Source organism: Eschrichtius robustus, chromosome 10 (genome assembly GCF_028021215.1).
Source record: "Eschrichtius robustus isolate mEscRob2 chromosome 10, mEscRob2.pri, whole genome shotgun sequence".
Taxonomy (NCBI): domain Eukaryota; kingdom Metazoa; phylum Chordata; class Mammalia; order Artiodactyla; family Eschrichtiidae; genus Eschrichtius; species Eschrichtius robustus.
The window spans coordinates 36,282,783-36,305,641 of NC_090833.1; the positions used below are offsets into that span (position 1 = coordinate 36,282,783).

General features: G+C 40.1%; 1 protein-coding gene and 1 pseudogene across 5 annotated transcripts in view; one reads left to right on the forward strand and one right to left on the reverse strand.

Moving 5' to 3' along the window:
- Window positions 1-18,824, reverse strand: part of MELK (maternal embryonic leucine zipper kinase) — a 77,668-nt gene extending 58,844 nt beyond the window's left edge. Inside the window, exons 1-7 of one of the 5 annotated variants that reach the window (XM_068552252.1) lie at window positions 18,702-18,824; window positions 10,960-11,055; window positions 9,594-9,679; window positions 6,853-6,969; window positions 3,292-3,435; window positions 2,292-2,360; window positions 438-530 (exon numbers count right to left, since the gene is read on the reverse strand). In XM_068552252.1, the coding sequence (XP_068408353.1) occupies window positions 438-530; window positions 2,292-2,360; window positions 3,292-3,435; window positions 6,853-6,969; window positions 9,594-9,679; window positions 10,960-11,017 (567 nt within the window). In that variant the 5' untranslated portion in view covers window positions 11,018-11,055; window positions 18,702-18,824. Of the gene's footprint in view, window positions 1-437; window positions 531-2,291; window positions 2,361-3,291; window positions 3,436-6,852; window positions 6,970-9,593; window positions 9,680-10,959; window positions 11,056-18,523; window positions 18,682-18,701 lie in introns of those variants that run through there. The other 4 variants (XM_068552253.1, XM_068552254.1, XM_068552255.1 and 1 more) reach the window with 4 other exon arrangements.
- A 2,195-nt stretch (window positions 18,825-21,019) lies between these two features.
- On the forward strand, window positions 21,020-21,783 carry LOC137770704 (large ribosomal subunit protein uL30-like; annotated as a pseudogene).
- Window positions 21,784-22,859: the final 1,076 nt, after the last annotated feature.

Here is a 22,859-nt window from a genome sequence, read left to right on the forward strand (position 1 = left end):
GCAGGCAATGCCCAGGCCTTCTGAGCCTGGGCCTCTTACACGGGACTGCTGGCCTTGAACAGTTGGCTGTGAACAAAGTACAGGTTTTCTCTGTGCTAACCAGCATCTCTGAAAACTGTGCCTATAATCCTGGCCTCATGTTCTACCTGGCTGGACTAATCAGTCTAAAACTATGGCACAGTTAAACACAAAAGCAACCACAACAAGGACATCAGAAATATATCCTTGTTTCATAAGTATACTGTGTACTATTATATTTATTGCAAGTTGTTCATTTCACTTATTACTTTACATATCTCACTCTCTGAATAGACAGCTCTTTGATTAACAAGTTTATTTCTTACCTCATTACACCCTCAACATACAGTGCCTGACTCACTACAGGTCACCAATAAACGTATATTGGTTATATATTGAATTAATCAGTGAATAATTACCTCTGATCCCAGATATGATTTGCCTTGTATTAACTCAGGTGCTGCATAAGCAAGACTCCCACAGCATGTCTGCAGGTGATAATCCTTGTTACCCTGCCAATAAGATAAAAATGAAACACTTATTAACTACAGCCCTTAAGAAAATTAAAACCCTGATAAATATTCTTCAGCACAAGCAGAGAGATGCTAGATGAAGAATTACCCCAAATAATAAAAGACTTCTGCTGCTAACTCAATACTCTGTGCCTATGTGCATGCATGCATGTGTGGCTTCCTCTTCTCTGATTTCCAATACCACGACAACCCGACACAAAAAAAATCCTTCTCCCCTTAGCTCAGTCAAGTCAGGTTTGTACTTCCCTAGGCATCCATTTGCATAATAATCAGCTTAGCATACATCCAAGCACCCATGTCTTCCCACTCCCAAGTACTCAAGGAAAAAGGGTTATTTCTCTATGGGACCCTATCTCCAATATCAAATCTTTACAAATACAGAAGAGTTTCTTTTCCCCTAGAGGGAAGAGAGCAAATGCTACACAGAATAGTGCCTTGGGAGTCTGCTTTCTAGACTCAGTTATAACACAAATCACGACCTGAGCTTCCAGACTGCTCAAATGAGGAATCTGCTCAGCCTCCTCTGGTCTCCCACAGAAAAATGGAGACATAATGAAAATGATACCATTGCCCAACAGTTATACAGAGTTCTACAAATGGCAGATGACTTGTGAAATTGTGAGATTTCATTTACAACTGCTACAACACACCCAGAAGTAAGCTCCTCAGCTTAGGAAAGCTGAGGCCACCCTCTCCCAGCCAACCCCTGCTTTTTGAGATGGTGTCTGTGTGCGTTGAATCTGTGGCAGCCATAAATAAAGGCTAAGGGAGTCTGTCACACACACTCTCCACTGCCTCCTTGATGAACATGACTTAAACCAGCTTATCTGCTCAAAGTATGCTTTATCTTTATTGCCTGCTGATCAAAAAAAATGCCTTCTAGCACTTGGTTCCCAGACACAAGACTCCACTGACAATCTCTGAAGAGCCAAGGGAAGGAGAGGAAAATCAGAAAGAATCAGACATTCAGCCAAAGGGGCAAAATCTGCTTCCCTTTGCACGCAGCTAATTCTGATTGGGGCAGGAAATAATCATGGGACTCCAAAGGGCTGAGACAGGTCTGAAATTTCAACACCCTTAATGAGGGTAGACAGCTCATTGTAGGGACTGTGAGTACCATCATTAGAGAACTCGGGAGGAAGCTTCCTACAGCAGCCACACAGGAGGAAGTTCAAAGTCACCTCAAAGAGAAGGTATGCTGGAGAACACCAGTACCTAACTATGGAGTGCAAATTAAAGAAATATATCACGGTATAAATTTTAAAGTGCATATGGACTTTTTCCTTCTTCTTTTAGAAGGAAAGGGGATTGTCTCTCAAAATGTAACTAACTGTTAGTTATATAACCATTTGGACAATAAAGAACAGATTTGCACTAAATTCCCAAAATTCATATCTAAATGAAAAAAGGCATCATCTAGTGGCAACACACTCTAACTGCAAGAACATGGTCAATTCTGCATTCACACTGTGATGGCCTCCTGTCACCTAGGTGCTGTAAATTCTCTCACAGCATACCCATGGGGTCTTCAGCAGGACCAACCCTAGACCTAGAGCAGTGGATTTCAACCTTGGCTATGTATTAAAATCATCTAGAGAACTTATAAAAACCATGAAGTTTAACATTCTTCTCAATGGATGCAACCAGGTTCAATAAAGACTAAGTGGAAGTCAGTGTAAGATAACATACTAAGAGGTACACTGACAAAGGAAATAAATGCATTTTTATCTCTGCACTTACCTTGGGTTTTGCACAGAGACCAAAGTCGATCAGCTTTAATTTATGATCTTCATCAAACAACAAATTTTCCTGAAAAAACAAAGATATTTTCATAACTATATACTGTCTTCCTTATATCACATCCCACCTCTAGCTATTTCTAAAATCACTTTAAGGTTGTTTATATTAAAGAGCGTGGGTGTGAAAGAATGAATGAAAGAATGAAAATCATTAAAAAAGAATGAAATGACAAGAAGAACATAAGGGAAGAGAAGATGAATGTTGATAACTATCCTGCTTCCCCTCAAGACACATTAGCATAAACCATTTTCTCTTTGGTGCTCTGAGGTTCAACTACAAGCAAACAGAATGTGTGCCAAAAGCAAGTTTGAACAAAAAGAGTGAACTCAAATCAAAGGGTTGGATATAAACAGAGGGAAAAGGATAGAAACTGCCATATCTTGTTAGACCAATTCTAGGTCCCTAACCTTAGTACCAAATAACATTAAAATCCATGTTCACCATCACGCATATCAGTCAGAGCCTACAGACTTAAGAGTATCAAATTTTTATTCTGTCCTTGAAAAGTTGAGTCTGTCCATTCCACTGAACTGTTCCTTTCTGAAGCGTAATGGAATTAAAATTAAAGGAAGATGGTGTCAGGAAGAGAGTATTGAGAGGAAATTACTCAATGACAATATTCTCAAAGAAAATACTAAAACTCTTCTTTCCTAGAAATAAAACCCTGAGGTTCATATTCTGCAGCTGACTACAAAGATATTTATAATGTCACACATAATTGACAGAGAAAAAGAATGCCAATAATAAGTCCAACCTGAAGAGCCTACCAGGAGTCAAAAGTCAAGGAGGAAAAAGAAGTGATACATTAGGAATAGAACAAAAACAACAACAAAAAGCAAAACCCAGACAAATTCTAAACAGAAAGAACATTTGGAAACCTAGTAATGACAGGTAAATGATGTTGAACTCTCAGGTGACCATCTGTGAAGCAGTCACTTACTGGTTTGAGGTCCCTGTGAGCAAAGCCTTGGCTGTGCACGTAAGCAACTGCAGACACTATCTGACGGAAGACAACTCGGGTCTCCTCCTCCGACAGGCGATCCTGGGAAATTATGTAGTCAAACAGCTCTCCTCCAGGGCAATACTTCAAGAGCAATAGTCACATAAATATTGTTACTACTTACAGAAATCGCTTCAGAGGAATTTAAAATAAAAAATTATACCTAACTCAGAGATATTATTAATTCAATTTACAAGCAAGGGAACAAACTAAGTAAGGCACATTCAAAAATACGCTCTCAGTATTCCAAGAAAGAGAACAACAGCTCTTGGTCTCGAGCAGTTTTATTACCAGTAAGTAGAAGTAGAACCAACTACCGCTGTGATTTTAAGTTCATTCAGGGTTTTTATATTTTTATAGCAAAGTATTAAAACCCATTCTAATCTTAATGCACTCACACTTAGTGTAGTTACTTGAAACAAACAAAAACCCAGCAGCAATTATTGCTTCTCCATCCTGAAGATCAGTGATTTTCAGTCTCTACCAGAATGAACCTAATTATACACAAGTTCCTCAGAGGCTACGAGAGAATGGGTACCAGAGCACAAAGCTCTATCTAGGCTTTCCATCCCTTCTTCACCAGAGCAGCTCCACTAGTCTGTAAATGGGGGTTTCCATTTAAGATTTCATTTCATTTTAGCAATGTCAATTAAAATTACAGATGGAGATAGCCTATGACCTCATAGGTTCACATTTAGGAACTGTTCCTATAGATACACTCTCACATCAAAAAACAATGCACTTTTAAGATCATTCACTGCAGCAGCATTGCTTGTAACAGCAAAAGACTGGAAACAACCCAAATGTACTCACACTACATAAAATGGCATTCCATGCAGCCATAAAAAGAAGGAAAAAAAAAAAAAGAGGAAACTCTTTATAAGCTGATATGAAACAATCTCCAATATTAAGTGAAAAAAGCAAGGTGTAAAAGAGAATATACTGATATAATGACTTGCAAAAAGCATTATGCTGAATAAAAGAAGCCAAATACAAGAGTACACAATGTATGATTCTATTTTTATCAAGCTCTAGAATAGGTAAAACTAATCTCTGGTGATAAAAATCAGGTCAGTGGTTGTTGAGAAGGGCACTGGGAGGGTGGGGTAACAGGGATTAACTTCAAGGGTCAGGAGAAAACTTTCTAGTGTAGTGGAAATGTTTTATACCCTGAGTGGGGTGGGAAATACATGGGTGTGTACCTTTTTCAAAGACTATGTACCTAATGTGTTCATTTTCTTGTATATAAATTATACCTAAATAGTCAATTTTTTAAATGCTATCCAATAAGATTTACATAAAGAAAACAGCCTACTTTGTATTTTCAAATAAAGAAATACAAAATAGAGTAAAACAAAAACATCGAAAATCTCTATGTATATGCATAGATGGTCTCCAAGCTAAAATGTTAAATAGGGGGGAAAAAAAGGTACAGAATAATATAGTATGTGACCATTTGTGTGACAGAAACCAGTAAGCTACACATACACATAAATATATGTGAAAACACACACACACACACACACATATATATATATATAAAATATACATAGGTATTTCTAAGTACATGGAAAATACATAGGAAACCAAAAAAGTAACTGATTGACATAAGGGAAAGGAAACAGGATGACTGGGATAGAGGGGAGAGAGAATTTTACTTTTCAATATATACTCTCTCGTATCTTTTTTTTTTTTAATATTAATTTTTAAAATTTATTTTCTTTCTTTTTTTTTTTTTTTTTTTTGGCTGTGTCTTAGTTGCGGCACGCAGGATCTTCCTCGAGGCATGTGGGATCTTTCATTGCAGCGCAGGCCTCTCTCTAGTTGTGGCGTGCGGGTTTTCTCTCTCTAGTTGTGGAGCACAGGCTCCAGAGCACAGGTGCTCTGTAGTTTGCGGCACGCAGGCTCTCTAGTTGAGGCATGTGGGCTAAGTAGTTGTGGCGTGCAGGCTTAGTTGCCCTACGGCACGTGGGATCTTAGTTCCCCGACCAGGGATTGAACCCACATCCCCTGCATTGGAAGGTGGACTCTCCACCACTGGACCACCAAGGAAGTCCCCTCTCTTGTATCCTTTAAATTTTGTCCCAGGTTCATGGATTTTGGGGTTTTTTAAGTATTTAATTTGGACAAAAGGATTAACTTTTAAAAAGGCTTTAAATTCACCACTGTAAACCATGTGGGTGGATCTACAGTGTAATAAAGAGAAAATGGTCCTATGTCCGAAACTTTCAGCATTATGAATTTTAAAATGTGCTTTTAAAACAGAGCTAATCTATCAAAATGATGTGCAGTTACAAATTATTTGGCTGAGACTAAGGAAAATGAAATGAGATGAATGATACATGTTCTAAAGACTTTACATTTCAAGCCAAAAGGGGCAGGTTAAAACTTGAAAGAGTTTGGTTCAAATAACACATACATTAAAGTCTACCTATAGGCTGTGGGTTGAACTGTGTCCCTCCAAAAAGATATGTTCAAGCCCTAACACCCAGTACCAGTGAATGTGACGTTATATGTCAATAAGGTCTTTATAGATGTAATCAAGTCAAAATGAGGTCATACTGGATTAGGGTGGAACCTAATCCAATTGTTTGTGTCCTTGTATGAAGAGATAAATTTGGACACAGACACAGACACACAGGTAAGACAACACCATTTGAAGACAGAGGCAGAGATGGTGCATCTATAAGCCAAGGAATGCCAAGGATTGCCAGCAACCATCTGAAACTAGGAAAGAGGCATAGAACAGAGGATTCAGAAGGAAGCAACCATGTACACACCTTGACTTCAGACTTCTAACCTCCAGAACTATGAGACAGTAAGTTCTTGTTTTAAACCATATTTGTGGCAGCCCTAGGCTAATACATCATATAAAACTGAAATGAATCCTTCCCTCTAGGAACAAATTCTAACATATTCTGTCCACTAAAGTACACCATCCCATTAGGAGGGTATCAGAAAGGATACATTCACAATGTATCTCCAATTTATTATATATGCCTACTTGATCTAAATTGTTACAGAACTCAAACAGGTAAGCCACTTAACATTTAATCTTTCAGGTGAAATGTACTTTTCCCATAACTATTGATAAAATGAGTGAGAATGGTCTGAATGTTTGTGTCCCTCCAAAAATTCACGTGTTGAAATCCTAACCCCCAAAGATGGTGGCATTAGAAAGTGGGGCTTTTGGGAGGTGCTTAGGACATGAGGGCAGAGCCCTCATGAATGAAATTAGTGCTCTTCTAAAAGAGGCTCGAGAGATCTCAAGCCCTTTCTATCATATAAGGACACAGAAATAAGGTACCAGTTATGAACCAAGAGGAGGGCCCTCACCCGACCATGATGGTGCCTTGATCTTGGAATTCCCAGCCTCCAGAATTGTGAGAAATGAATTTCTGTTGTTCAGAAGCTTCCCAGTCTGTGATATCTTGTTATAGCAGCCCAAACAGACTAAGACAATGACCAAATAACTTTAGGTCTCTGGAATATACTACTGACCTCGAGAACCATGAATATTTTGTTGGCTGTCTCTATCACATGGTAGAGTTGACATATATGCTGATGTCTCAGGTTCTTCAAGGCATCAATTTCTGTTTTGACCCGGGGCAAATCACTCTGTGACAAAACATTTCATTAAATGAGCAATAAACCTACTTGGGAAGTGTTCCAAGCATCAATATCACCAACTTCAAAACTAAGTAGCAAAAGCAATCAACAGCCTCAAAACAATTTGTTCAACTATATAGAAATATAAAACAAAACTTATTTGTGTGTACATTTTAAAAAGGCCTTGAGGGTTTTATGAAAGGCAAGTTCAATGTGGGGCAATAGTACAACATCTAGAAAAATTAAAATAATCTCAGACTCCCTTTAGAAGGTTAGCATTCCAAACAAGGAAAATGACAGAAACACTACTCAGTGTACATGCCTTGGCTACCACTTGGGTCTCAGCAATGTCCATTAAGAAGCATGCTGAGCTAAAAATTGGTGAATGTAGATAAAAGGTATTCACTGTCTCAGTCTTCCAACTTTTCAAGGAGCTTGAAATTTTTCAAAATACGAAGTTGGTTGGGGAGGAAGGTAAACCAAGTTGAAAAACTTTCAAAGTTTCCATATTAAAGATAGAAATCCAGATATCCATGAAGTAAACAAGTAAAATTTTATTATAAAAAGGGACTTGAGCTAATGATCTGTGGTTTAATATCCAATTATCTAGGGCCATGCAACCAGATATTAGTTCTTAACCAAGAATCAATTGTAACTTTGACTATTTTGATATGATAATCTTTTTTTCTTCTTTTTTGGGGGATGTGGGAGTCTGATGACTAAAACCCTGAAAGTAATCAAAATATTTTTAAAGTCCTAGGAAGTAACTAAAATAAGCATAGTAACAATAAAAAATACAAAAACAAGTTTAGAAATAATGAATTAATATCATCATATTGATGCTTTAGAATAAGTTTTGAGTACTGATGTGGTAATGCATTTTGTAATAACAGTTCACATTTTGTCTGCTATTTAAGTGTTTGCTGTGTCCAAGTAAATAAGTCATACTAAAGTTATAACTGAAGTTGAAATTGCTTAAGGGAATTAATCAGTTTTGTAACCAATGTTTAAATGCTCTAGAAAAATGTTTTTTAATACCTTTTTATTAGTTTAATAAATATAGTATTGAGCACTGAAAACAAAAATATTGAAGGAAAACCTGAATTGTCAGTTGATAGGTTATTAAAAATAATTTCTGATATAGATCATTGTGTGATTTTGGCATATATTTCAGAAGGAGTTCAAAGAATTGAGTGACGTTATTATAACAAAACATATTCTCTTTGACTAATTTATGTATGTTAATCAGCATTTCCATCCTTAAAAATAAAGTAACAATTGATATTAAACTCTGCCTCATCCTAACAACAAGAGAGACCCCAAAAAAAGTCCAACGTGTGTAATATAAAGATGCATTTTCAGTAAACTGATTTTTATGTTTGATAATTATCAACACATAGAATGTTTGTGCTGTTTTACTCAACTGTATACTAATAATAATTATAATGCTAACTCAATCGCAAAGAATAAAAAACTTTTTTTAACACTCAGAGATTTTTGGTCAGAGGACAAAAAAAAAGATTTAAAAAAAATTTTTTTAGTTTATCTCCCAAAAAAAGAAACAATCACATATGCATACTAAGAGACTAGTGAATTCTCAGCAGAAAGAGACCAGAACAAAGCATAGAAACCAAACCATACAAGGGATGGTAGAAAGAATTAGAAAAAAAAAGACCACTCAGGATGACTTCAAACACTGGGAAGGGTATATAATGCCCAAAAGACCATCAAAAGAGACAGATCTTCCCTTAATAGAAAAACGGAAAACTTTATGCACATTATAGCCAAGATCACAAAGTAAATGGGCTGCTTTAGAAGGTAATGAGCAACTCAATCCTAGAAGCATTCATGTAGAGGAAAAAAAGGCTGATTAAGAAAAGGATTTCATAATTTCTAATAAAAGTTAGAATAAATTTTGAATAAAATTTATTCTTTGAATAAAATTCTGGGACATAAGATCGAGCTATACTATAAAGTAGATCAACATTTAGTAAGGGTATCATGAGAAGATAAAGAAGGGAGATATCAATACCCAGAAACACCTACAAGACTATGAAACAACTACAGGAAAATGGACCCTGTCGACTTCAAATAAGTGCCATTGCCCTGTATTAAAATTAAGAACAAAGTAACCCCTTCCCCAGATTTTTTTTTAATTAATTAATTTATTTATTATTTTTTTTGGCTGCATTGGGTCTTCATTGCTATGCACAGGCTTTCTCTAGCTGCGGCGAGCGGGGGCTACTCTTTGTTGCAGTGCGCAGGCTTCTCATTGCAGTGGCTTCTCTAGTTGAGGAGCACGGGCTCTAGGCACGTGGGCTTCAGTAGTTGTGGCTCGGGGGCTCTAGAGCGCAGACTCAGTAGTTGTGGCGCACAGGCTTAGCTGCTCCGCGGCATGTGGGATCTTCCCAGACCAGGGATTGAACCCGTGTCCCCTGCACTGGCAGGCAGATTCTTAACCACTGTGCCACCAGGGAAGTCCCCAGATTACTTTTTAAAACCATAGATTTATACATAACTGGCTATGGAAATGTTATTCTAATAAAAGAGCAGTAACTAGAACATTAGAGCAAATTCAAGTTTTAATTCACAAAACTGATCTATAAATATTTTTTAAGTAATGTTAAACTTACCCCTAGTGCATTTTTATCCATGATTTTTATAGCTACCATTTCTCCAGTGAGGATATGGAAGGCAAGTTTGACCTTTGCAAAGCCACCTAAGTATGGGAAAATGTATTATGAAGAGAGAATCAAACTAACTTAAATATCATCATCAGAGCAAACTGAGAACTCAGGCACAAATACCTTTCCACATACTTTTATAAGGCTCTATTGATCTATATTTTCCTGAAGTTTGTGGCCCTTTCTTCTTGCTGCTTCCAAAGTGTTGGCCATGATCCTAACCTCTCCTCATTCAATGACTAACTAAAGACCCTTCTTTGCCATGATAGGATATCTTTAATTTTGCAATGAAGAAGTAGGAAAAAAGAATTCATTCTTTAGAAATGTGTTTTATAATTAACATTGCAATTAAACCTGCTTTATAATTAACATTGCCAGAACACAATATAAAGTCGGAGAGACAAAAGAAAAGTAATATGAAATTTCCATTCAGTGTTAAAACTGTAAAAATAAGCAATTATGTTTCAAAACTGGCTCAAAAGCTGGATAAATGTCTACATTTAGGTATCTAAAAGAAACCACCAACTTAGTACTTCTAAAAATAAGCTCCTGGTAGTCCCTCCCATGGTCTTCCTCATCTCAGTAAATGGCAAATCCATCGTCCCAGGTGCTCAGGCCAAAAATCCAAAAGCCATTTTTAGCCCTTCCCTTTTGTCTCACACCACATATCCAACCCTCCAACAAATCACACTGGCTCTGCCTTCAAAAATATATTAATGTTTACCTTAGGGGAAAGGAGGCAGGCACTGACTGGAAATTTCTATGTCCTGATCTGAGCAGGGAACATATGGTATATGTGTACAAAAACGCCACCAAAATTAGTACACTTTGCTTATTTTACTATGTGTTATGCCTCAATAAACTATACTTATATGTACATATGTGTGTGTATGTCTGTATACAGAATCCCACCCCTTTCTATACACAGAATCTCACTACCTTCAATTCTATCACCATCCAAGTCACCATCATCTCCAGTATCACTCACCTAAATTATTGCAAAAACCTCCTAACAACTATGTTTTTCCATCCTTGCCCTCTCCCAGCCAGTCTTTTCACAACCAAGCAGCCAGAGTGAACCTTAAAAACAAAAGGTCAGACCACTACTTGGCTCAAAACTCTCTAATGACTTTTATTCTAAATAAAATGAACCACAAGGCCCCTTCTACAACTCTCCTCTCTCTTGCTCCACTTCTTCTTACTAAAATAGGTTGAATTTTAAAACTACATAAGTTAGGCTAAAAAGCTCTTGGCTGCCCAAATACACTATACTCTCAAATAGATGACCTATCCTCTCCAAGAAGAAAATAATTACCTGTCCCAACAGTTTCATATAATTCATAGTATTTGAGAAGTTCATCATAATCTTTCATAGTCCTCCTGGAAGTTTACTCAAAATTATAAAAAGAACCTATAAGACAAAAACAAAAACAGTACATGATCAAAAAAGGAACTATTAAGAGACTATCTCTTTCATTCTTATTGAGATCCCTAAAAAATAAAAATAGAGCTACTGGATAAAAAAAAAAAGAGAGAGACTATCTCCTTCATTATTGTAACTACAAATATAAATAAGTCTTAGGCATATAAATGATACTGGAAAAACTGATTAGCCATATAAAAAGAAAATGGATTCCTATCTCACGCCATACATAAAAATCAATTCCAGATCAAATAAAGACTTAAATATGAAAGGTAAACCTTTAAAAGTTTTAATATAATATTGTCATCATTTCAGGATAGAAGAGGATCTTTTAAATAGATACAGAAAGTGCTAATCATAAAAAATAATAACAGAGAATTCTCTGGCAGCCCAGTGGTTAGGACTCCATGCCCTCACTGCCGAGGGCCCGAGTTCAATCCCTGGTTGGGGAACTAAACTCCCACAACCCGTGTGGCAAGGCCAAAAAATATATATATATAGATAGATAGATAGATAGATAGATAGATAAACTTTAAAAAGATAGCATTATTTAAATAAATAAATAAATATTAAATAACATTGAAATTAAGAACCTCTGCCTATCCAATGACATCATTTAAGAAAAAAACAACATAAATATGAGAAAATATTTGCAACACTTATAACAGTGGACTTTTACCCAGAATGCATATACTCCATCACAACAATATAGAAAAAGACAACCCCACAGAATAAGCAAATGAAATAAAAAGGCATTTCACAAAGAAACACAAATAACCAATAAAAACATGAAAAAAGGCTCAATTTCATTAGTCATCAGGGATATGCAAATTAAGACTCCAATGGTATACAATTTTAAGATACATGTAATGAGATACATATTTTATTATTATGCTTCACAACTTACGTGTGTTACATATACTCTTATTTATTTATTTATTCATTTATTTATTTATTTATGGCCGTGTTGGGTCTTTGTTGCTGTGCACAGGCTTTCTCTAGTTGTGGCAAGCAGGAGCTACTCTTTGTTGCGGTGCGCAGGCTTCTCATTGCAGTGGCTTCTCTTGTTGCGCAGCATGGGCTCTAGGCGCGTGGGTGGGCTTCAGTAGTTGTGGCACACGGGCTCAGCTGCATGTGGGATCTTCCCAGACCAGGGATCGAACCTGTGTCCCCTGCATTGCTAGGCAGATTCTTAAGCACTGCGTCACCAGGGAAGTCCCTATACTCTTAAGTATATATCAAATAATTTATAAATAACACATACACACTACTATATATAAAAAAGATAAACAACAAGGACCTACTATATAGCACAGGGAACTCTACTCAGTATTCTGTAATAACCAGTATGGAAAAAGAATCTGAAAATGAATGGTTATATGTATATGTATAACTGAATCACTTTGCTATACACCTGAAACTAACACAACATTGTAAATCAACTATACTCCAATATAAAATAAAAATTAAATAAGTAAATGAATAAATAATAAAAAATTAGTTGTAAAAGTCTTAGGAGGTCTTATTTGATTTTTGTCTTCCTGAGTTTTAAAATTAACTACAATTACAAAACACCATGGGGCGAGTACACATGAAGTCATATTCATACCAGCTTTGTCTTATTTGGGGAGGATAAGCTCCTAGTTGACTTTAACTAGAGATTAGCAGTGTATCTGGCAGAACTGCTAATGCAATCAGACTATTAACTCTGAACTTTCTTGTATTCATTCATTTACCCATACAGATGTGTTTACTGAGCACCAATGATGTGCCAGACCTGCACTTGGCACCAAGGATATAACAGAGAAGAAATGTGGTTCTTGCCCTCATAGATCTTGCATTCCAGTGGAGAAGACAAAAGGCAAATTAACAGACAATGAATTAAATAATTATAATTTGTAATAAAGGGCTTCCCTGGTGGCTCAGTGGTTAAGAATCCACCTGCCAATGCAGGGGACACGGGTTCGATCCCTAGTCCGGGGAGATCCCACATGCTGTGGAGCAACTGAGCCCATGCACCACAACTACTGAGCCTGCACTCTAAAGCCTGCGAGCCACAACTACTGAAGCCCACACGCCTAGAGCCCGTGTTCCGCAACAAGAGAAGCCAACACAATGAGAGGCCTGTGCACCGCAACAAAGAGTAGCCTCCGCTCGACGCAACTAGAGAAAGCCCGCGCGCAGCAATGAAAACCCAACACAGCCATAAATAAATAAATAAACAAACAAACAAATAAATAAATACAATTTGTAATAAATACTGGGGAAAATAAGCAACAGTGGTTAGAATGGGTCACCGAGAAGGTAACGTTTAAGTCAAGATCTAACTCAAAGAATGAGAAGCAAGAAAAAGAAAATCAGCCCTTCTCATCAAAACTTCAACAATGTTTCCAATAGGAACTGTGCAGGACCATGTAAACAATGTTTCTATATGAAGCAGTTAAAATGATAATGTTCCTTTATTTGACAGACTGCTGCTTTCTCACCAAGGACATCCTCAGCACTACCTCATTCCTCCCACTTCCTGCTTCCTCAGATACCCAAATGCTGAAATGCTCCTGCTCTTTGACAGTATCCATTCCAAAACTGGTCCTTGGGACTTCCCTGGTGGTCCAGTGTGTAAGACTCCGTGCTCCCAATGCAGGGGGCCCAGGTTCGATCCCTGGTTGGGGAACTAGATCCCACATGCACGCTGCAACTAAGAGTTCGCATGCCACAACTAAGAGCCTGCATGCCACAACTAAGAAGTCCACATGCCGCAACTAAAAAAACAAACAAACAAACAAACAAAAAACTGGTCCTTGCTTCCCCAGCACAAGCCCAAATCCTATAAGCCCCTTTCAACTCACTCTTACTGAGATGCCCAAGATCCTAGGGTGTATGGTTTCTCTTGCTGCAGCAAGCTAAGTGTACCTAATTGTTTTTTAATTACAGACTTGTCCCTAATGGTCTGTGGTTGATAGGCCTTAACAGGAATTGTTAACCCAAAAAGAATGAGAGGAAGAGCATTCCAGAAAGAGGGAATTTAGGTGCAAAGATCCCAGAGGAAGAAAAGGCTGACATGTACTGAATTGAAACTGCTTTCAGAGGTACCAGGAAAAGGAAATGCAGATTTGGAGCGGGGACAACTGGTCAGGCATATGGGAAAAAAGAACATTGGATCTCTACCTCACACCACACACAAAATCAATTACAGTAAAGACTGTAAAGTGAAAGGCAGACAATTAAGACAGATAAGGCCTTACCCATACCAGACCTATAGCTCTGAGTGGCAAGCGGAAGAGCATGGAGATAACAATTAGAAAAGCAAGAATTCGAATAGTTTTATGGAAGCCAAGAAGGAAGGAAAAAAGCAACACTACTAAAAAGAAAGTTTCTAGGAAGTAGATTTCTAAATAAATTTGGAAGTGCTCCTATATATGTTAAGTCCTAGGACCTGAGTTTAGGTACTGCAAAGTGGAGCTTTCTTATAGGTAGTCATGGGGTGCAAGCTCTCTGAACCTATATAGATACAGTTTCTCTAAGGAGCTCTTCTTCCTAGAGGCTAGTGTGACAGGACAGGACTTGAGATTTCAACCTTGGAAAAAGATGCTTCCACACCCTTTAGAAAGCCACGCAGGAATCAGAGGGGGTCCAGGGAAGTGGAGGTCACTGAGTCAGCACAGCACACCAAGGGCTCTAGAGTTCACAAAGGGCTTTGAGTCCAAGATCCAGCTAGTGATAAACTCCTTTGCCTGGTCTGACTCCTGTGCACAAATCTCCTTCTGTGCCCTAGCACTGGACTAGGGATGGCACCACAGAGTTTAAGATCCCAGGACCCCACTCTCTGTAACACTTAGAAAGATTAGGTAAGTATATGCATAGCCAACTGGGACTTGGGCAAAGTTCTACCTGGAAAGGGCAAAACTCATACATCTTAATTAATGCCTCTCAGTAGTGGAAACCTGGTGCTAGTGCTCATTTCTAGAGCCAGACAGTCTCCCTTCACCAACAGGCAGAGCTTTAGCAAGTCTGCTGAAGGCTCTGGGACTGGTTAAGTGGCCAACATCATGTTTACTACTTTCAAGTTCTCTGTCCTTCATCCTGGCTCATCCAGAGCTGAGTAGCCAGCATGTTATTAAACCTTAATAACGGTATGACTTTGGAAGACCTAGAGTATGAGTTCAACCTCAGGACTGTGGTGAGTTTATAAAGGAAAAGACAGAGCAATAGGGAAGGTCCTTGCTACAATGAAGATGGGGAATCTTCTTAAACTGAGGTGGAGAGAAAAATGAATGAAATTATCAAAAGCCCAAGAGACACAGAGGATTTTTTTTTTAAGATCCCTTTAAATTTCCTTTCAAAATGCCTAAAGCACTCTGATTCCAGGAATCATTTTACTTGGAGATAAAAGGTATGTTATTTAGCAAGTAGAAAGCCTTCAAAAATTTGGTCAGTGAAATGAACACTAGAGCAGAAGTTCTGGAAGGAAAAGTATCAAAACCCAAGAAAAAAATCAGCTTAAAAAAAAAAAGGTTTTAGTAGCAATGTCAAAGCTGAAATAGCAAGAAAGATAAAGATCATGGGCAAAAGACATTCTGATCCAATAAACAATATTAGTCATTTCCTAGGAAGAGGTGGCATTGGGCCAACTTAATAAGCAGGTGGAACTTTTAATCTAGCTGAATCTGCATCAACAGCGTAGGCAAACAAAGGAAGCAAAGACAGGTCCTGATACTAGCACAAAGCTGGTGATATAAAATGAAATATTTCTGCTTCCACTGGAGTGGCAAAAGTTGTTCCAGGCAAGGAGACAGCACAGAGGACATATTTATTCTCCCTGGGCACCTGAGACACTGGATTAGAAATATCCTTACTAATTCAGAAACCTTTTAAAGGGCATTTGTGGGCTTCCCTGGTGGCGCAGTGGTTGGGAGTCTGCCTGCCAGTGCAGGGGACACGGGTTCGAGCCCTGGTCTGGGAGGATCCCGCATGCCGCGGAGCGACTAGGCCCGTGAGCCACAGATACTGAGCCTGCGCGTCTGGAGCCTGTGCTCCGCAACGGGAGAGGCCGCGACCGTGAGAGGCCCGCGCGCCGCGATGAAGAGTGGCCCCCGCTCGCCGCAACTGGAGAAAGCCCTCGCACAGAGGCAAGGACCCAACACAGCCAAAAATAAAAAATATATATAAATAAATAAATTTTTTAAAAAAAGTTTTAAAAAAAATTAATAAATAAAAATAAAGGGCATTTGTTATTGGAGCAAATTGGGAACGAAGTGGAACCACACCCCCAAAAGACAGGAATCGCAGGACTAAGAATTTTTAAAACAGGCAAAAATAGCAGCAAAGGTATAGAGGTCAACACAAGGCTAAGAAATCTTTGGGATCCTGATGATGGAGAAGAGAATGAGCAGGACTTTGGAAATGGGGGAATGTTAGGCTATAAATCTGTTTAGAAAGTGTTCTGCTATAAAAGTAGGCTATCAGGTTCCTTAGAGAGCAAAGCCCCAACTAATGCAGTACTGGGGTATTCAGAACCCAGGGGTTAAAGAGGAAACACAAACACATTTCAGAGTTTAAAAACCATGAGATGGAGGGAGTTCCCTGGTGGCTTAATGGTTAGGATTCCCGGCTTTCACTACCGTGGCCTGGGTTGAATCTCTGGTCAGGGAACTGAGATCCTGCAAGCTGCGCAGCTCGGCCAAAAAACAAACAAACAAAGAAACAAACAAAATAACATGAGATGGAAATGGACAAAGGGAAAGAAGTAGGCCTTAGGAAGTATAAGTAAGACTCCTAATTGCCACCACTGCACATGCCTAAATTCCATACAAAGGACTGGGCTATTTCAAATTGCCACACTCAGAAAGAGAAAGCAATTGGTATGATGTTGGAATTCATTTTCCCAGATAGGGATATAAGAGTGTCATAACCAACTTCTTGACAGATTTTTCCCAAATGAGTTTTGAACTTCCAGGTTATGGCCTCCAGTCAACTAGCAGAGATCAACTCACACCAGTGTAAGACTAAATCACACACCTCCTCTTTTTCTTCCTTCCATTTTCTTATCTACCCCCTTCCCTCAAATCATACCATGTCTTTAGGTGAATAATACCAACGTGGCCCTAAATTGTATCTACTGAATCCAGGGAACATCATTTTTGCTACTGTATAAGAAAACTGGTGTTTACATTGCAAAACTGCTATAATGATAGCAGATTTTACTTGGTTTTTAAATTTTGTGGAAGTGGAGCTGGTTCTAAATATTCTGAAGTGCTCTCCCTGTTTATCCTCTAGAGTTTGGAAATACAAAACACAGGAAAGACTTTTGACTGGAGTAACCCACTTGCTGCTAAAGGAGGTATATGATCAGTCAATGTGGAAGACAGCCTCCCAACTGTGGATAATGAAGAAGGAAACTAGACCCCAGACACCTGAATGTCCTTCTGAATGTGACTAAGTAGAAGAACTGGAGCTATATACAATTGGGGTCTTGAACTTTTCTGAGGAAAGAAGGAATTGCCTAGATAGTGGGAGAAAGTTTATCAATAAATTTTATAAGATAGCAACAAACTGGGGGCATTTTCCTACCAACATAGTCGTATCTGGGCTATGCTATTACCTGCTGTGTAATACATTTACATTATCTAGTAAGCTTGGTGTGACACTGATGCTGAGGATATTTCAAATGAGAAGTAAAATACAGAATGGCATATAATGTGGCCTTGTAATACATTTAATTAACATACTGTCCTGCTCCCTTGCAGAGGCTTCTCGGAGCACCAGTAAAGAGGCATTCACTCCCAAAGGTAGTAAGGGACTGATCTGGCCATCTGGTTGGTCCATAGTAGATATACTGAAAGGACAGATCCACTGGTGAGACACGCGCATGAAGGTGCAGTAAGGATGTTTCTGATTTATCCCACACAACAGAGATAGAACCCAAAATATGAACAAAAAAGTTAGGAACACCGGGCTCTAAGCAAAACTCCAGGCACTACCTTCCCCCTTTCCACTACCAAGGAGAAATACGAATTGTGAAGCTCAAGGACAATTATTCATCCTAGGAGCTAGAGGCCTGATCACTCTCCTGGGACGCCCTCCTTTGGAAGTCTCCCTTTTTCCCACTGGTCTCTCGGTGGGTCACTCCTTTTAGTGCTATAGCATTCGGTGCATAGTCCCCTTTTAGTGTTAAGGCTCTTAAGCCACTACTTTGGGAAGGTGAAGGAAAAGGAAGGATTTGGACTCTGAAAAGGGGGTGATAAGACATAACACATTTCCTTTTTTACTGAACTGCCTAGTAAATTGAGTTGTACGAACAGAAATAACTCGAAACCCTTCTTTGAACTTCTTTCCCGGAGACCGTCAGTGTCATGGAAACATGGAATGGGAATTCACATCTATCACAGCCTCCTAGGTGGCAAGCGCTTTACCTCACCGATAACCCGGAGGCGGATACGACCCCTATCCCACTTACAGAGGAGAGAACCAGGGGTCGGAAAGGCTGTCTCATCCAAGGAACCGTGCTCATAAGGTGGGACTCCGGTGAAGTTCCCCAGTCTCCTGTGAGCCAGAAGCACTCTGGGCCCGAGCCGCCGTCCCCCGCGCCTCGCACGGCCGGGACCCCGGCCTTCACTCACGCGGGACACACTGACCTGAGGGCGCAGGGCCGGGAGGGACTGGGCCAGTCAGAAAGACAGACGCGCCGGCCTGCCGTCCGAAGGGAAGCGACGAGCGCAGAGAGATCCTAGGAACTTTTTGGATGGTCACGCTCTGGCCGTTTCCGCCCGCCAAGCAAATCAAACCTCGCGCGCCGGAAGGGGCGGGGACGCAGCGGCTTCTGGGCGGTCGCAGCGAGGCGGGGGCGCGGTCGCCCTAGGACAGGGAGCGGGGCGGGCTGGCCACGGAGTGGGATGGCCAAGAGACCTCTGGAGCTTGCTGAGAGGTAACTTAAGGCCTTGGTCTTCGACCTGGAGTGCCCCTTCCCGGAGGGCACGTGAAGATTTTCGTGGTGCCGTGAACATACAAAGTTTTTACATAATTCAACTTTAAGTTCTCTTTCCTAAAATTGATTTGCAGAGAAGTCGCTAGTAGTCACAGTTCTCATTTTCGTCCTCCCCTTGCCCAGTGGCCCTTCTCCCATCCAACAAAAGACAAGTATACCTCTCCCCTCTAAAAATCTTACTAAAATATGTTGCCACGAGGAATAAAACCCCCAGGGGACAAATTGTCCATTAGATAGCTCAAGGTACCAGAAACACCTACCTAGCATCACAGGAGAAGTCCTTCTAATACGTTTTACTGTTTGGTCATTATTTATGTGACTTTCATGGGCTGTATGAATTACAATTGTAATGATAATCCAGAAGGAAAAAAAACTTATAGCAAGAGGAAAGAAAAAAATATTAAGTATAAATTTATATATGTATTTTTAAAATACACTCTTTTTTTAAAGAACGGTTTAGATTCACAGCAAATCTGAGGGGTACAGAGATTCCTCCTAAACTCTCTGTCCCAACCACATGCATAGCCTCCCCCATTATCAATATCCCCCACCAGAGTGGTACATCTGTTACAACTGATGAACCTACATTATCACCCAAAGACCACAATTTACATGAGGGTTCCCTCTTGGTGTTGTACATTTTATGGGTTTAGACAAATGTATAATGACATGTCTCCACCATTATAGTATCATACAGAGTAGTTTCACTGCCCTAAATTTTTCTGCTCTGCCTACCTGTGAAGCGGAATAGTGTTATATACGTATTTTTATTGCAATGAAGTGTGCTATTGCACTGGATAAAAGATTTTCAAGCAAAAAAAAAAAAAATTACACTAAGATAACATTCTGTGGAACCGAAATATGAGTTAGGAGAAAAAAGAGGGAAAACAAGCAAGTTAAAAAGTAAATTGTTGGGCTTCCCTGGTAGCGCAGTGGTTGAGAATCTGCCTGCCAATGCAGGGGACACGGGTTCGAGCCCTGGTCTGGGAAGACCCCACATGCCGTGGAGCAACTGGGCCCGTGAGCCACAACTGCTGAGCCTGTGCGTCTGGAGCCTGTGCTCTGCAACAAGAGAGGCTGCGATAGTGAGAGGCCCGCGCACCGCAATGAAGAGCAGCCCCCACTTGCTGTAGCTAGAGAAAGCCCTCGCACAGAAACGAAGACCCAACACAGCCAAAAATAAAAATATAAAAATAAATAAATTAATTTAAAAAAAAAAGAATGAGGAAGAAGGTGGTCTTTTAAAAGAAAAAGTAAATTGTTTATTTTGTTCGTGTAATTTTCATCGGATAATAGTGGGTATCAAATCATTCCGGTATTTCCAATCCATTGGATATCTTTTAAGGACTTACAGCTTTACTTTCAGAGGTTTACAATAACCAGTTGTTTTAAAAAATATTTACAATTAATCAAAAAATTAAAACCTTTGTGACTATTTAAAATTATAACGAGAGAATGCATGGTGGGAAGCTATTCAGTGTTTATAACCTGGCCTCCAGCATTATGAGAATACAGCTGAAACGGAAAGGGCTGGGTTTTGAAGATGACACAGCTCTAAAAAGCTTGGAGGCAGTGCGAAGGAAGTTTTGTGCAACTCTTGGCAGGAATAAGGGTTAGCAAGGCCTCCGCGGTTCACTGCTGCTAAGAAGGCGCAGCAGTCCTGGTCGCCCCGCCATTAGGTAGAACAGCGGTCCCCAACCTTTTTGGCACCGGAGACCGGTTTCGTGGAAGACAATTTGAACATGGGGCGGGAAGGGGGGTAACGCAAGTGACGGTTCAGGCGGTAATGCGAGTGGTGCGGAGCGGCAGATGAAGCTTCGCTCTCGCTAGCTGGCCACTCACCTCCTGCTGTGTGGCCGGGTACCGGTCTGCGCCCTGGGGGTTGGGGACCCCTGAGCTAGAATAGACGTCTCTATGGTCAAGTAAACATAGAGCCGTTCCTCTCTGCCCAACCCGGTGGGGCTGCGCATGAGCAGTAGCCGCAGTATGGGAAAGATGGAGGAAGAGCGAAGAAGGAAGAGCCCTTTGGTTCCAGAAAACCTCCTGAAAAAGAGGAAGGCTTATCAGCCCCTCAAAGCCACCCAGGCAAAGCAGGCGCTTTTGCACAGAAGGAACAGAGGAATGGAAAAGGGCTCAAGTTTAAGCAACTAGAATGGTTCCTACATGATTCCTGGCAGCAGCTATGTGACAGGGTGCGCCTCAGACGACTAGAAGTGAAACCTCATGGCTTGAAAGTGCCAGATAAATATTCTTTGGCCTTTGTTGTATGCATCCAAAGGATTAATGGGGTGAGTTCACTGGTGCAGAGGACCATTGCAAGACTTCCCTTGAATAAGATTTTCAGTGGTGTCTTTGTGAAAGTAACCCCTAAAACCATAAAAACGCTTTGGATAGTGGAACCTTATATGACCTGGGGATTTCCAAATCTGAAGTCTGTTTGGGAACTCATCTTGAAACGTGGACAAGCCAAGGTCAAGAACAAAACCATCCGACAGACGACACAGTGATTGAGGAGCACCTGGGGAAGTTTGGTTTCATTTGCTTTGGGAGACCTCATTCATGAAATTGCCTTCCTGAGGAAGAATTTTCAGTCGATCTCAGGGGTTTTGCGCCCTTTCCAACTCTCAGTGGCCCATCAGGCTACCAAGAATAGAGTGGGTTTCCTCAAGGAGGTGGGCTCACCTGGCTATCGAGGAGAAAGCATCAGTCAGGTCATCTGGCAGCTGAACTAAACCCAGAATATCTGAAAGCACGGTGCATTTGGAAGCATGTGTTTTTGTTTTATGGAATTGTTACCCAGTATCTTCAAAAAAGATTATTTTCTACTATATCTTCAGAAACTGGAGGGGAAGTGTCAGGGAAAAGATGGTGCTAGTCATGGCAGGCATTTTTCATCCCACCCCAGGTCCAAGGAAACATTCCTGTGTATTTTCGGTGTTGGTCACCATCCACCTCTGAAACCAGCAAAAGACTCATGCCATGGAGGAGGCATGCTTTGTCACATCTTCTATCCTGGGGTTTAATGTTGGTGAATGAATACCCAAGCATGAATACAAGACAGTAGTTGACCAACCCCAGGGACATATTTGAACCTAGGGGTTCCTAAGGCCTTGTTTTGGAAAGAATTTTAAGTACAATTAGAGAGAAGAGCACAAAAGCAGTGCTCGGTTGTCTCTGCTGTGAGTCCATGTTCTAACTTCAGTGACAGCGTTGTGAGCTCTCAGACTTACACAGTGCTCTAAGTGTATCTGATGGCTTCCTTATCCTTGCCTGCAGCTGGCTTAATGCTTTTCTTTAGCTCAGGATTTTAACCTGTTCTTGGATCTATGAGAAGGGAAGGACGCTTTCCCCAGGAAAACATGCAGAAACTCCAATTCTCTCTTGGAAGTTTAGAGTATTTGTAGACCCTACTCAGGGACCTATGCACCTTATGTGAAGAAGTCCTGCACTATCACGATTGGTCACCCAGGCTCTGACCTTCCTAGTCTCTCCTGGTTCCGTGTCCTATGGAAGACCAAAGCTTACCAAGGTAATTTTTTCCCTTCAAGCCAAATGAGTGTTTCCTTTTAAGAACACGGTGGTAGATTACTGAGTCCCTGTGCCATCTATGACTCAGGGAAATGCCCACCATTTAGTTCTGCTGGGCTTCAGGATGGAATTTTCTGGTTTCCCTGATGATCAGTCCTCTTCTTAAACCGAAATCAGGAAAGAGTGAACCATTTTCTTGGTTTGGCATGGATGAAATTAGCACTATTTGGTCTTTTAGGCTGCAGGCGAGCAGCTTAATTGGACCCTTTCCTTATATATT